The 15,641-nt window shown below is 34.2% G+C and overlaps 1 protein-coding gene across 3 annotated transcripts in view; it reads right to left on the bottom strand.

Moving 5' to 3' along the window:
• Positions 1 to 15,641, bottom strand: part of Mob1b (MOB kinase activator 1B) — a 60,299-nt gene that overhangs the window by 18,601 nt on the left and 26,057 nt on the right. For all 3 annotated transcript variants that reach the window (XM_046428716.2, XM_058574034.1, XM_058574035.1), the window contains exons 2-3: positions 8,539 to 8,705; positions 202 to 295 (exon numbers count right to left, since the gene is read on the bottom strand). In XM_046428716.2, coding sequence (XP_046284672.1) covers positions 202 to 295; positions 8,539 to 8,705 — 261 coding nt within the window. The remainder of the gene's footprint in view (positions 1 to 201; positions 296 to 8,538; positions 8,706 to 15,641) is intronic.

Here is a 15,641-nt window from a genome sequence, read left to right as displayed (position 1 = left end):
ACATAAGCAAACAGAGGAAAGGCAGGATGGAATACAATACAGGGAGGATCATAAAGCTCAAGCTATGGAATCTGGCTTGATAAAACAGTCATTAGCAAACTACTGAAGGAGTTGCTAAGTAGAGAAAATATATAATCAGAAGCTTTGTTCTTATCTAAAAACTATAAATAAAATGAGAACTAATCATTAACCATGTCTTACTTTGGTCCAGCTGACATCACCGGACAACTCTCCTCTGTACAGAAGTCTGTGATGGTTCCGTAAAGCATGTTGATCTGATTGAAGAAATCCACAGCTGAAAAGCATATAGCAATTATAAGTAAAATATAATGGTTACAATTAAATTTTTACTTTATTTAAGCATAATCTTAACTTTTCTGTGGTCTTTTCCCCACAAAGAACAACTAACACAAAGCACACCCAGAAGCTCCAATATCTGGCTATGTTGAAATCAGGAGCTTGTGTTCATCAAGTGGTTCCATTTAATAGAGCAAAAGTGCCAACAGAGTGGGGAAAATTCTTTGCAACACATACAAACAACAAAAATCTTTTATCTAGAATACACAAAGAACTCCTATAGATGAGTAAGATAAAGAAAACAGGGCTGGGGGTGTGACTTTAGTGACAGAGCATTTGTCTGGCATGTGTGAGGCTTTGGGTTCAATCCCAAGCACAGAAAATAAGGAAGGAAGGAAGGTAAGAAGAAAGTAGGAAGGAGAGGGAAGGGAGGGAGGGAGGGAGGACGGACACACTAGAAAATGTGAAACAGCCTAAACTGTCACTTCACAAAAGAAATTTCTTGTAAGTCAAATACCCTATGAAAATATGTTGGCAAAAAACATGAAAACTGCAAATTTAAATGATAGTGGAATGTTATTCAACAGATTCTCAAAATGTTAAAATGTATTTTAAAAAGCAAAGAACCAAGACCATTCACACATTCCTAAAGAATCAGAAGGTGTATATCAAGACTTATAAAACACAATGAATAGTGTGACCTTATTAAAATGAGGAAACAGAATAGAAAAATCAGAAACAAATGCAAGCACAGATGAAACACTTGATTTACAACAAAGCCATCAAGGTAGAACAGTAGGCAAAGACAATTTTTCATAAATATTTGAGTCAATTATTTATTGCTATGGAAAAAAATTTAAATTAAAACTTCATTCTTCATTCACAACATACCCAAAAAGTAGTTCGAAGTGGACTATATTTTTCAATGTGAAAGGTGAGACAATGAAATTTAAAAGAGTAAAAAGAGGGGGCTGGGGCTATAGCTCAGTGGTAGAGTACTTGCCTACCACGTGTGAGGTGCCAGGTTTGATCCTTAGCACCACATAAAAATAAATAAAATAAAGACATACTGTCCATCTACAACTACAAAAAAAAAAAAAAGAGGATGAAAACATGTCCATGATCTTTAGTGTGTACTTTTTTATCTTTTGCAGTACGGGCAACTGAAGCCAGGTGTGTTCTTCTGCTAAGCTACATCCTCAGCCTTTTTTATTTATTAGGGTCTCTGCTAAGTTGCTGAAGCTGACCTTAAACTTTCAACTGTCCCACCTCAGCACCATAGTTGCTGGGCCTAGATGTATACAACCACACCCAGCTATGACATGGATATATGGAAGAGCAAAAAGCTAATCACAAAGGAATAGTTTTTATATTCATAGTTTTCATAATTTAAGCAGACTGAATCCTAGGTTTTTCACATTTTTGATGCTACTGATAATTTTTATATTCAACTCAAATACTTTATTAAATTCACCTGTTAGTAAGAATAACCATGGTATAGTATTAACAATCATGTTTTTTTTTTAATTTTCAACATATATATCCACAATGGCTATAAATGAAAAAAGTCTTTCTTCCTTTTCAGTCATTACTATTACTATTTTACTATTTTATTCTTTTTCCTGGCTGAGTCTGTTAAGTGGCTATGTTGGATAGCCTTGACCCTTTTCTAACCTGAGGAAAAATTTCAACATTTCATTATTATGATGTTATTTGCAACTCTTTTTGCACAGATAGGCTTTATCAAAAGTAAATTCTCAGCAGGGCACAGTGGTACGTGCCTGTAATCCCAGCTACTCTGGAGGCAGAGGAAAGAGGATAAAAATGTTAAGGCCAGCCCCCACAACTCAGTGAGACCCTGTTCAAACGAAAAATTTTTTAACAAGGGTTAGGAAACTGGATGGGGCTATAGCTCAGTGGTAAAGTGCTTGCCTCGCATGTGTGAGGCACTGAGTTCGATCCTCAGCAACACATAAAAATAAATAAAGATATTGTGTGTCCACCTACAATGAAAAAATAGGGTTGGGAATGTAGCTTAGCAATTACCTTTCTTGTACTAGGCTAGAGCACTTGTCTGGCATGGGAGAGAACCTGGGTTCAATTCCCAGGACCAACAAAAAGAAAAGGTAAGCTTTCATCCATTACTTCCTTGATACATTTTTTTTAATTATACACACATATAAATATGTCACAATGAATACCACTATTATGTATAATTATAATGTACCAATTTAAATTATTTTTTAAAAGATAAATAATAAATTGATTCTGGATTTTATGAAATACTTTTTAGACATATATTGACAGGATCATGTTTTCTTCCTCCTTGATTTTAGTTAATGTGATGAATTACAATGACTGGTTTTCAAATGTTAAACCAAACTCTGTAATTCTACATAAACTTAACTTTGTCACAATGTTATACTTATTAAATATTATTACACTGAATTTGCTAATATTTCATTAGAATTTTTACAATTAAGGTTGTTCCCTAAATTAAATGACCTAGTTTCCTTTCTTTTACTGTCCTGGTAAAAGCTTATAAAATTAACATTGTTTCCATTCTCTATGAGAGCCAAAGGCTTGTTATTATTTCCTTAAATGTTTGATGGAAATCTCTACTTTGAGAAGGCTTTCAATTAGATTACCATTTTAAAAAAATACAAAATTATTCAGATTTTTAATCCTACTATTAACTTTAAGTTGAATTTTTACAGAAATATTTCCATTTCAATTAAATTATTTATACTTATGGCCCCTTATTCACAATATTCTTTTATAAATTTTAGGCTATGAAAGATCTTTAGTGATAGCCAATTTCAGTAATGAAAAAGTGACTATTTGTTGCTCTCAATTTTCTTGATGATAAGTCTTACCAAGAATTATAAATTTCATTAGACTTTAAAAAAATTTCTTTAGTTGTTGGACACAATACCTTTATTTTATTTTTTTATTTTTATGTGGTGCTGAGGATCAAACCCAGGGCCTCGCATGAGCTAGGTGAACGCTCTACCACTGAGCCACAACCCGAGCCCCTCATTAGACTTCTGGAAGACTCAATACATGTTTTTTTGCTTTGTTCATTTTCTTCATTGTATGGTTTCTATTTTATTAATTTCTTATCTTTACTAATAATTTACTACCTTTGAATTTAATTTGCTGTTGTTTTTCTAACCTCTGATGCTTAATTCATTAAATTTAAATGTTTTCTTTTCCTAATATGTGTATGTAAGGCTCTAAATTTCTCTCTCACATAACTTTAGCTATTATCCATAAGGTTCCATCTAAAATATATTTATAGTTGGTGCACGCCTATAATCCTAACAGCTAAGGAGGCTGAGGAAAGAGATTAGAAATTCAAAACCAGCCTCAGTAAGGCCCTAAGCAACTTAGCAAGATCCTGACTCAAAATAAAAAAATTTTTAAAAAGGGTTGATAATGTGGCTCAGTGGTAAAACACAGCTCTAAGTTCACTTCCTAGTACCAAAAAGAAGAAATAGCTAAATAAATTAATAAAACATATCTATTATTATATTTCAATACAAAAATTTTCTAATTCTTCATTGATATTTACTCTTTCCAAACATACAGATTTGCCAGTTTTTTGTTATTAGTTTCCAGTGAAATTCAACTGTGATCAAAGAAATGTACTGATTTTTCAAAATGTACATGAATTATGATCTTAGGTTTAGATCATGTATCCTTCAGGTCAAGTTTGCTAATCTTGTTGCTCAAATTTTTCTAATTCCTTACTGATTTTTTTCTTGTACTTTTTTTTTGCAGGGGAAGGGTGCTGTGATTAAACACAGGGGCACTTTACCATTGAGCTATATCCCCAGCCCTTTTTGTTTTGAGACAGGGTCTTGCTAAGTTGCTGAAGGTCTTGCTATGTTGTCAAGGCTGACCTTGAATTTGTAGGATCCTCCAGTCACTGGAATTACAGGAATTGCCCCACTGCACCCAGCTTCTACATTTTCTGCATTTCCATCGGTTACTGAAAGAGGAATGCTAAAATTTCTCATTATGAGTATGGATTTGTCCACTCCTCCTTTTAATTCAGTCAACTGATTTTTAATATTTTTTTAATTTTTTTTAGTTGTAAATGGACACAATACATTTATTTATTTATTTTTATGTGGTGCTGAGGATCAAACCAGTGCATCACATGTGTTAAGTGAGTGCTCCACCACTGAGCCACAACCCCAGCCCCTGAGGTGTTATTAGAGACATATAATTTCAAATTTTATATATTCTTTGTAAAGTGAATCATTTACTATTTTTAAATTTCCCTCTTTTGCTGTTTTTTGTTTTAAAGTCTACTTTATCTGAAATAATTGTCAGCCATCTTTGTATTAATGTTTCAACCATTTCGTATATGTATAAATCATGCCTCTTGAAAGCAGCAAATTTGTTCTGATTTATAACCTCCTTGACATTATTACCGCCCTTTTTACTTTTTTCCATGTGGGGGATCATACCCAAGGCCTCGTATATGTATGCTAGGCAAACACTCTACCACTGTCTTTTTTTTTTTTTTTTTTTTTTTAGCATTAGGTGGACACAGTATCTTTATTTTTATGTGGTGCTGAGGATGGAACCCAGGGCTTCATGCATGCTAGGCGAGCATTCTACCACTGAGCCACAACACCAGCCCATACCACTGTCTTTTTATTGGAGTTTTCTCTTTATATTTAATATAATTACTAATATTTCAATTTCGAACTACTGTCTTAATATCTGCTATTTTTTTTACTTATGATTATTTTCTCTCCTATGCTCTTTATAGAATTTTTTCCCTCTATTAGCTGTGTTAATTATCCATTCATTTACTATTATTTTAATCCTACCCCTACAGCAGAGTATGATCATTGCCAAATCTAGCATTCTGATTTTGTAAATAATTTTATTGGAATACCGTCACACCCATTCGGTTACATATGTGTATGATAACTTTTTCCCTACAGCATCAGAGCTGAATAGTTGCAAGAGAGTTCCTAGGCAGGCTAAAATATTAACTATCTGAATTTTTACAGAAAGATTGTTAACCCTGGCCCTAGAGCTTAGAGCAAGCATTCTTGGTTTGACAAAAACTCAAAAAAAAAGTTAAAATTTCTACCTCTTGCCAAACAATGTACAGCCCTACAAGTCCTAAAAAATATGCTGGCCTCTAAGAATACAGTGAGGAATAAAACTGACTCAATCCCTTGTCCTATTGAGTTTACAGTGTATAGTAAAGAGATATCACTTGAGTTTTTCATAAAGGAGTATAAATTATGGAAGCAAACAGCTTCCCCTCAGTGTGTCCCTTCTTTGATAAGAAGCAATCAGTAAAGACTTGCTGCAAATTAACTCAAAGAAAGCATAAAGAATGTTCCAATAACCTACATCTTCTCCAGCCAGACTTCAATAATCTATTGCCTGTACTCCTAGGATAATATATCTTTTCAAATATCTCAGGCAGAAAAGAAGCATTTACTCATATGTTTAATGACAAACACTGAACATGGTGACTTAACTCAGCCTCTGTTCCCTCTTATTTATATAATTCTAAGATCCTTGTCATATTATTAATTATACATGAACAGCATCATGCTTTTTAAACCCAGACTTTCTAGAGCATCCAAAGGAAAAGGTGACCTTAAAAAAAAAAAAAATCAAACTTAAGGCTGGGGTTGTGGCTCAGTGGTAAAGCACTTAACTCACACATGTGAAATACTGGGTTCGATCCTCAGTACCACATAAAAAAGAAATCAAACTTAAATATTGAAGAAAGTAGAGCAGGACTATTATACTAAAATTAACCCTAAGAGTTTTTTTTCCCCCTGCTCTATTCCTCCATACGCCAAGATCTACTAAGTAATAGTAAATTATTACTCTGTAATAATAATTTTTAAATTGTCCTCCACGTGAATAGAGAAGAATTCATGGCTTTTGAAATAAGACAGACAGGTTTGAGTCCGACTCCTATACTTACAGTTGAGTTACTTAATCTTCCTGAACCTCAATTACTTACCTTCAAAATTGGATGAATCATAGAATACTAAAAAATAGTGTTAGTTTCCTCCCAAACCAAGATTTGGCCTCAGAATTCTGTGACACATAATTTATTTATAATTTATGTATCCTGCTTTCCCCAGAACACTGAACCTTCTTCCTATCTTCTTTAAAAATTTTCACTCCCTTTTCTTTCTACTAGCAGAATTTTCAAATCAGGCTCTGGTTTCTGGTTCTTAGACTAGCCATTAAATTTGTAAAAATTTCCCATCTGTTACCATTTATCTTCATTTGACAAATGTACTGAAGTCAAAAGGCCATTAAGATGTCAATCTTATCAACAATTCCCTTTACTGTGCACTCAAAATGTTTACTTAATCATTTAATGTCAATGAGGGGAAATACCTCTTCAGTCTCAAACCCTGGTAACCCCATCAAGCGTAATTTCAGAGGATTAGTATTAATAAGGAAAATGTTAGAGTCCAATATTTCAATCAAATACTGTATTTACAAAACAGAATTGTGCTCTAAGCGGATGTTCTAATGTATTAGTCCAAAGTAATTTTTGTCAAGCTAGAACAGAAGTGTGGAATACCTGTGAAATTTTAAAAGTTTGAATCAAAGTTCTAGACATTTCAATACTATAGATAATTGTGACAACTGAGACAAAGAGACAATACAGACAGAAAATGATTATTTGCTTTTATCCTTAAAAGTGGGAATCTTTTATACAGAAGTTCTACGTACCCATCCTTGCATTTTAAAAATTAGTAAGTGATACAGAAGTTCTACGTACCCATCCTTGCATTTTAAAAATTAGTAAGTGAACTCTCAAATAAATGGTACAAAGACCCCAATGTACAAAAAAAGAATGTACACATATATTGGAAATTTATTCTGAATATCATTTGTGATCACATTATAATAATATAGTTCTTATCCAAATGTTGTTGCAATAAGGTTTTAAGACATGCCAATAAAATACCTCTGTTTCCTATATGTTATTAATTAATGGCAGCATAATATATAAATAACATGACATTTTAAATTATATTAAGATACCATTAATTATTATAAGAAAAATAATGTTTTACTTTTCCTTAATTAAAACCTGGACATTGGCTGGGGGAGTGGCTCAGGGTACTACACTAGTACTGAGTTTAATACCCCAGCACCAACCCCCCCAAAAAAAAAGTAAATAAATAAAATAAATAAGGCCTAAACATTCAGTGTATGCTTTTAACTAAATCTCATTTTATTTTTACTCAATTCACATAAATTTTCTTCAATTATAAAAACTATTTCACTAATGCTGAAAAACTCTGGACCTTTTAATCCCCAATTCTCTCTGGTTTAATTCCCAAGAGTATATTTACTTTTTATTTACATGTTTTTTTCTTCCTAGAACTTAAGAATATCTTATACTAATTTCACAATATCACTACTGGACTATAATCAAAATAAGTACAGGCCACATGCCTATAATTCCAACAACTCCAGAGGCTGAGGTGAAAAAATTGCAAATTCAACGCTAGTCTCAGCAACTTAGCAATTCTGTCTCAAAATAAAAAATAAAAAAGGTGCCTGGCATAGTTGCACACACCTGTAATCTCACTGGCTCAGGAGGCTGCAGCAGGAAGATCATAAGTTTGAGGATATCCTCAGTAACTTAGTAAGGCCCTAAGTGACTTAGCAAGACCTTGTCTCAAAATAAAAAATTAAAAGGGCTGGGATGTAGCTCAGTAGTTAAGCATCCCTGGGTTTAATCCCTGATACCAAAAATCAATAAATAATTTTTAAAAGACTGGGGGTAAATGGGGCTGGGGTTGTTGCTCAGTGGTAGAATGCTTGCCTAGATGTGTGAGGCCCTAGGTTCAGATCTTAGTACCACATATAAATAAATAAAATAAAGGTACATTTACAACTAAAATAAACATATCTTTAAAAAAGGGAGGGGGCTGGGGGTAGAGCAACCTGGGTTAATCCCCAATAACACACACATACCAAAAAAAGGTGGGGGAGGAAAAAAAATAAGTAGAACTTAGTCAAGACAACAGTATGCTACTGAGGGAAGAAATTTACCATAATGATTAAAGTATAGGCTATGAAATTCTAGAGATACATATTTTAACTCTACCATTTAACAGATTGCTAACTAGATCTTAGAATAGATAGTATTCAATATTCACCTGCAGTGAGGCTTAAAACCTAATTCAGAGTCTACTGAGAAATAGAGAGGCTACTTACTGTTAACTGCAACCCATTCATTTAGATCTTCCCCCTCAGGAAGCATGACAGCCATTCTGAGGTTGCCACTGCCAAGTGTGGCTTCTGCATGCTTTAAGAGCTCATACTGGTGAGACCCCTCTGGGATGTTCTTCTTTGGTTTAAAAGTTTTGGAAGAGCGACTACCACTATGAAAAGAAAAAAAGACACTTCAATATTCAAGGCAAGACCTTCAATACAGTCTACTACCCTATATTACTGGACAAAAATAATAGAGGTTGCCGGGCACAGTGGCGCACATCTATAATCCCAGCAACTTGGGAGGCTGAGATAGGAGGATCGAAAGTTCAAACTAGCCTCAGCAAAAGCAAGGAGCTAAGCAACTCAGTGAGACCCTGTCTCTAAATAAAATATAATACAGGGCTGGGGATATGGCTCAGTGGTTGAGTGCCCCTGAGTTCAATCCCTGGTACCAAAAAGAAAGTGATCTTAAACATCCACATCCACAAATGAACAGCAAATATACCCTTATCTTCCCTCCCCACTCAGCATTTGACCTAAACTTATATCAGCCACATTAAATAATGGCAATAAAATTGCTGCAAATAATATGTTCTCTACTTAAAATAGCAACAAATTTTCTCTACATTCCCTAATCTAACTCCCAAGGAGGAAAAGACCTTTTAACTATAACTCAGCTACTCACAATAAATTAGTGACTCAGGATTACAGACTGCAATCTATAAAAACAGAAAAAGTACTTCCATGATAATCTGTACTCGTTTTATTCCTTTTTCATCTCCAATTCTTTCATTCTAATACAAATTTGTTTCTTTCTTATAAGAAACATAAATATGCAATTTTATATCAATAAAACACAAAAATTCTAGAGCAAGGAAAAAAGCTAAATATTTTTCTACCCAATTATAGAAAGCATCAGCCACCATCTTAATGCAGAACTCTGGCTAAAGGGTTAAGTAACTAAATATTAGTATGGCTTGTTTGCTCAAATTTATGAATGTGTATCTAGACACACACATAGTGCATGCATGTATACATATACATAGAATCGGCGTATCATATCCATGGTTTCTGCATCTGTGAATTTAACCAAACAATTGAAAATACTTGAGGGGCTGGGGTTGTGGCTCAGTGGTAGAGCGCCCGCCTCCCACGTGTGAGACCCTGGGTTCGAGCCTCAGCACCACATAAAAATAAATAAGTGAAATAAAGGTATTAAAAGAAAGAAAAAAGAAAATACTTGAGAAAAATTCCATCTGTACTGAACATGTAAAGACACATTTTTTGCCATTATTATCTAAACAATACAGCATAACAGTTATTTACACAACACTTACATTGTATCAGATATTATAAATACTCTAAAAGTATATTAGGCTGGGGTTGTGGCTCAGTGGTAGAGTGCTTGCCTGGTAGAGTGCATGTGTGAGGCACTGGGTTCACTCCTCAGCACCACACACAAAAAATAAATTAAAACTAATGTTATTTTTTTAAAAAGTATATATGTGGATGTAGACAGGTTATATGCAAATATTACACCATTTTAATAAAAGAAACTTAACCATCTGCAATTTTGTTATCTGAGAGGGATCCTGGGCCCAATCCCTAATGGATACCAAGGGATATATAAATATAATTAAGCCTTCCAAGCTTGAGGCTTATTTCATCTTCCTCCTCGTTCTCTCCTTTCATCAAATCTAGTATGAAAAACACTAAATTTAGTTAGTTAATTTATGTAAACAAATGTACTTCACCAGTCCATTTTATAAAAGATACCTTACTAATTTATGTGTGATCAATTACAAAAAATATCTTTCCTATGACTAATGTGGTATAAACCTTAACTGTACTCCCTTTAATTAACTCACCACTTGGATGGCTTGGATCCAGCAACTAAAGATGTGACAAGCAACTCTGAAAAGGGTTATTATAAATAGTACCCAAGAACCTCAAAGACATCAGCTATGCCAGTACTCAGGCAGGTCAGAGGCTCATCTGCCCCCCAAACCCTCTACTAATCAAATCTCTCTGTCCTCAAGTTTTAGGTTTCAGAATGCTTTTTTTGATCAATGCCTCTCTCTTGGGAGTAAATCTTTTACCAAATAGTAAAGATCTTATATTTTGGTAGAAAGAAAGGAAGAAAATAATCTGAGACTGATTTTATGAAGCCCAGCATTGACACATATAAGGCTATATTATCTCTGGCAAATTACCTATCTTTAACAGTGAAAGCCTAATAAAAATAACAAAACATCGCTAATACCTATATAATAGAAAAGTAGCAAAAGTGAAAAAATAACATGTAAAAAGCTTTTTTAAAATATTTTTCTTTTTAAATTGTAGTTGGTCACAATACCTTTATTTTATTTATTTATTTTTATGTGGTACTGAGGATCGAACCCAGTGCCTCTCATGTGCTAGGCAAGCGCTCTACCACTGAGCCACAAATCCAGCCCCATGAAAAGCTTTTAAAACTGTAAAATACTATGCAACTGTTAGTATTTTCATTACCTTCCCTTTTCTGAAATCAAAATAACTCAAAAAAAGAAAGAAAAGAAATAATAAGGCAATATACAAAGCTAGATTCAGCACCCAATCCCACCCCTATCCACTAAGAATAGATGGGGAAAAATATAACCATAATATGAAAACAAATAGCTTTTCATATATCAAGTTCAAAGCAGATTTTTTTTTTTAAATTCTGTTTTGTGTATATGTGTGTGTATTCTTCCTTACGCTCACTTGCATCATGATTCAAGTGACCTCAGAATAAGCTCAGGGCTATATTGGAAATCAAGGAAATAAAGGTCTATTTCTTCATTTTGCTATTTTCTTCCTCTGTTACATATGAAACCAAAAATTATCACCTGCTCTTCAATTTTTGTTTTGTTTTGTTTTTTAAAAGTCTGGAAAATGACTTTGTACATAATAGTATAATTTAGAGATGTTTTATAAAATGTTTTTAGTTCCTTGCAGACTCCTAATTCTTTCTTTTCTGTTCCTGTTTCTACATACATTCATACCTCCAAAATAAGTCCTCTACCTAATTCCCTCCCATCTAGAGGGAAATCTGACTTTTATGATTAATTCAGGCAGAATATCCTAACTTCAATACTTTTTAAAAGATATTCTTTTTAAAAACTATTATTAGACATTTTACTCAATTCTTATCTGCAGCTTCTCCTACCAGAATCTACCCTGCACTGGAAGGGGTGATCAATATTGCTCCTCATTCCCACCTCTAAAGACCAATGATAAAAGCCCTTAAGTTCAAAAGCACAAACAGCAAAGTATGGACACAAAAGTCTATCAATAAATGCAAGTTCTTATAGTAACAATGTATGGCAAAACGCATATATCTCACATAGCATTTTAAGATATATAAATGCAAACCTTCAAATAAATTTTCAAAAAAGTTGCCCTTTCACTCCACTCTCAGAAGAAATCACAGTTTTCAGTATCCTGTGTATCTTTGTAGAGTCCATGCCTATACAAGCATAAGAATGTTCATTTGCTATTACACTATTGTAGCCATACTGTAGTATATATACTAAACAGTGTTTTATACTTAATATATCTAGAAGATTGTTGTATACTAAGGTATAAGTAAATCTACCATATTCCTTCTAAATTCCTTCAGATTTTATACTATTTCTTACATGGATATATCATGGTTTAATTAGTCCCCTAATAATAAACATCTATGTTGTTTCTAGTCATTTGCTACTGCAAACAATTCTGCAGATGCAGGGTAAATTCCTAGACTTGGGGTGCTAAAGGGCATGTACACTTTTAAACTTTGTATCATGCTTATTCTTCCCCCAAGTAAATTACACCCTTTTAAAATTCCAATAACAAGTCCTAGAGCAGCTTATTTAGGGAGACAGGAATTAGATTGCTAATTTCTCTTTTCAGCCCCCAACACAGAATCAAAAGAATTTAGAACTTTCTGAATGAAATATGAATAATACAATCACTATATATAAGGAGTGTCAGGTTAATAGTTTATGGAATTATCCTGAAGCAATCACTTTCTAAATAAACATGCTATATACTCAGGTTTGTTTTCCCTGATCCACTTACGCCCATTTGAACGCAAAAAAATTGGGGGGATTAAGACAGGGTGGTTTTATCTAGTAAAGATCTCGGTCCTGCCAGGCGCAACAGTGCACACCTGTAATCCAAGCAGTTTAGAGGCTAAAGCAGGATTGCAAGTTCGAAGCCTGCATAAGCAACCTTGTGAGAACCTGTCTCAAATTAAAAAAAAAAAAAAAAAAAAAAGGATGCCGTTGTGGCCCAGTGGTTAAACACTCCTGGTCCAATCACTGGTATCAAAAAAAAAAAAAAAAAAGAATTCAGTCCTAGTAACAGTTTTGAACACATTTCTCTTATGGTCTTCCAATATGATTTACCTTTTCAAATTTCAACATTATTTATTTCCCCTTTGAGATTCTAAAGATATATTAAAGGGCTGGTGTTGTGGTTTAGTGTTTATCACGTGTGAGGCACTGGGTTCGATCCGCAGCACCACATAAAATAAATAAATAAATAAAGGTATTGCGTCCAACTACAACTAAAAAATAAATATTAAAAAAAAAGACAAGCCACAGACTAGCAGAAAAATCTCTATAAACCACATATAGTATATGATAAAAGACTTGTATTCAAAATATACAAAAAGCTCTTAAAATTCGAGAACAAGAAAAACAACCTATGGAGCCAACCTAGGTGTCCCTCAACAGATGAATCAATAAAGAAAATGTGGTGCTGGGCGCAGTGGCACACATCTGTAATCCCAGCAGCTGGGAAGGCTGAGACAGGAGGATTGCAAGTTCAAAGCCAGCCTCAGCAATTGTGAGGTGCTAAGCAACTCGGTGAGACCCTATCTCTATAATTAAATACAAAATAGGTCTGAGAATGTGGCTCAGTGGTCAAGTGTCCCAGGGTTCAATCCCTGCTCCAAAAATACGAAAAGAAAATGTGGTATATATACACAATAGAGTATTAGTTAGCCATAAAGAAAAATGACTTTATGACTTTTGCCATTAAATAGATGGATCTGGAGACTATCATGCTAAGTGAAATAACACAATCTCAAAAAACTAAAGGTCAAGGGGCTGGGATTGTGGCTCAGCGGTAGACGGCTCGCTCAGCATGTGAGGCCCTGAATTCGATCCTCAGCACCACATAAAAATAAATAAATAAAATAAAGGTACTGTATCCAACTACAACTAAAATACAAATATTAAAAAAAACTAAAGGTAAAATGTTTTTTCTGATATGTGGAAGCTAATCCACTATAAGGCAAAAGGGGGCAAGAAAAAAAAAGTGGTTGTTCAGTGGAATAGACAAAAGGGAATGAAGAGAGGGAAGGGAGAAAGAAGATAGTACAATGAATCTGACATAACTTTCCTATGTATGTATATGAATACACCACAAAGAATCTCATCTTGTGTATATCCACAGAAATTAATTTAAAAAAAAATCTTACCAGTAAATGGCAGAAAGAACAACAGAGTAAAGGAAAGGGAGCAAGGAGTGGGAGAAGGGAAGAGAGAGATACTGGAGACTGAATTAGAACAAGATATATTCCATACTTTTATAATTATGTTAAAATATACTATTGTCATGTATAATTAAAAAGAACCAATATAAAAAAAAAAAGAAAAAGAAAACAACTCAATGAAAAAATGGGCAAAAAAGATAAACTCCCTCAAAGATATACAGATGGTAAATAAGAACATGAAAAAATGCTCACCCCATCATTTGTCATCGGGAATTACAAATTAAAACAATGACATATTACAACACACTTATTAAAATGGCTATAATCCAAAACTGACTATACCAATGCTGACAAGTGTTAGGTGCAGGGCAGGCTAAACGAATGAGGCTAACCCACGCACTCAAACCCCTCTCTGTCTGGTCCTTTATAACCTGTTTGTGTCAAGTCTGAACACTCAACCACACTCAAGGCTGAATACTCGACCCCCACCTGTCTGGTGCAACGGAAACCCACATCTAGCCCCTGCCTGTCCTGTCTGCCTGAAGGCAGAAGATGACACTACTTTATGATCCAATCACTGTACACCAACAAGGCAGCTTGCAGACCCAGAGACCCCATTAAATTTGGACTATAAAAAACTCCCTCCTGCAGATGTTTATTCATCACTTTAAGTGGAGAACAGAGTTAACTATAATAATGGAGAGGAGCCAAGCACAGAGTCACACTTCTGTAATTCCAGTCATTTAGGAGACTAAGAGGATCACAAGTTTAAGGGCAGCCTGGGAAACTCAGCAAGATCTTGTCTTAAAATAAAAATAAAAAAGCTGGGGATGTACCTCAGTGGTAAGAGGCTTGCCTGGCATGCACAAAGCCCTGTGTTCAATCTTGAATAAGGCCAAAAAAAAAGAAAAAGAAAGAAAGAAAGAAATGACATGAAACTGATGTGAGCTATTCTCTTTAAGGACCTAGGAGTTGAGTAAGTAAGTGCCATCCCAATTCCTTGCTCATCTAAATGATCACTGTAGCTGGTCACAGTGGTGCAAGCCTATAATCCCAGCTACCAGAGAGACTAAGGGAAGAAGACCACAAGTTCTAAGTCAGTCTCTGAAACTTAGTGAGAGACTGTCTCAAAATAAAAAAAATTAAAAGCTGGGGATATAACTCAGAAGTAGAAAGCCCTGGGTTCAATCTGAAGTACCAAAATAATAAAATAAAATAAAAAATCATCATTAAAACAGCTCTGTTGCCAGTAGCAAAAAGAAAAAAATAAAAAAAACTAGCAACAAGTGCAAGCAGCAGGAGCTAGGACTACTTGTTCCTCCTCCATAAAAGCTAAACTACTAATTTAGTTAATGGAATGTTTAGAACTTTGTGAAGTAGAAATGTACGCTTATATTATACAAAGACCCAAAAGGAATGCCCCTTGGTTTTATTTTTAAGTTAAAAGTACTTTCTGAGGTGACTGAAATATTCTAGACCTTAAAACATGTGTGGGTTACACAAGTGTATATGTTTGTTTCAACCAATCAAACTAAATATTTAAGACTTGAGCATTTCATTATATGTAGATCATATCTGAATACAATAAAATTAAAAA

Source organism: Marmota monax, unplaced genomic scaffold, assembly GCF_021218885.2.
Source record: "Marmota monax isolate L192 unplaced genomic scaffold, Marmota_monax_Labrador192_F-V1.1 WCK01_AAM20220418_F8-fsc00132, whole genome shotgun sequence".
Lineage (NCBI taxonomy): Eukaryota > Metazoa > Chordata > Mammalia > Rodentia > Sciuridae > Marmota > Marmota monax.
This window is presented reverse-complemented; position numbering and strand designations above follow the sequence as displayed.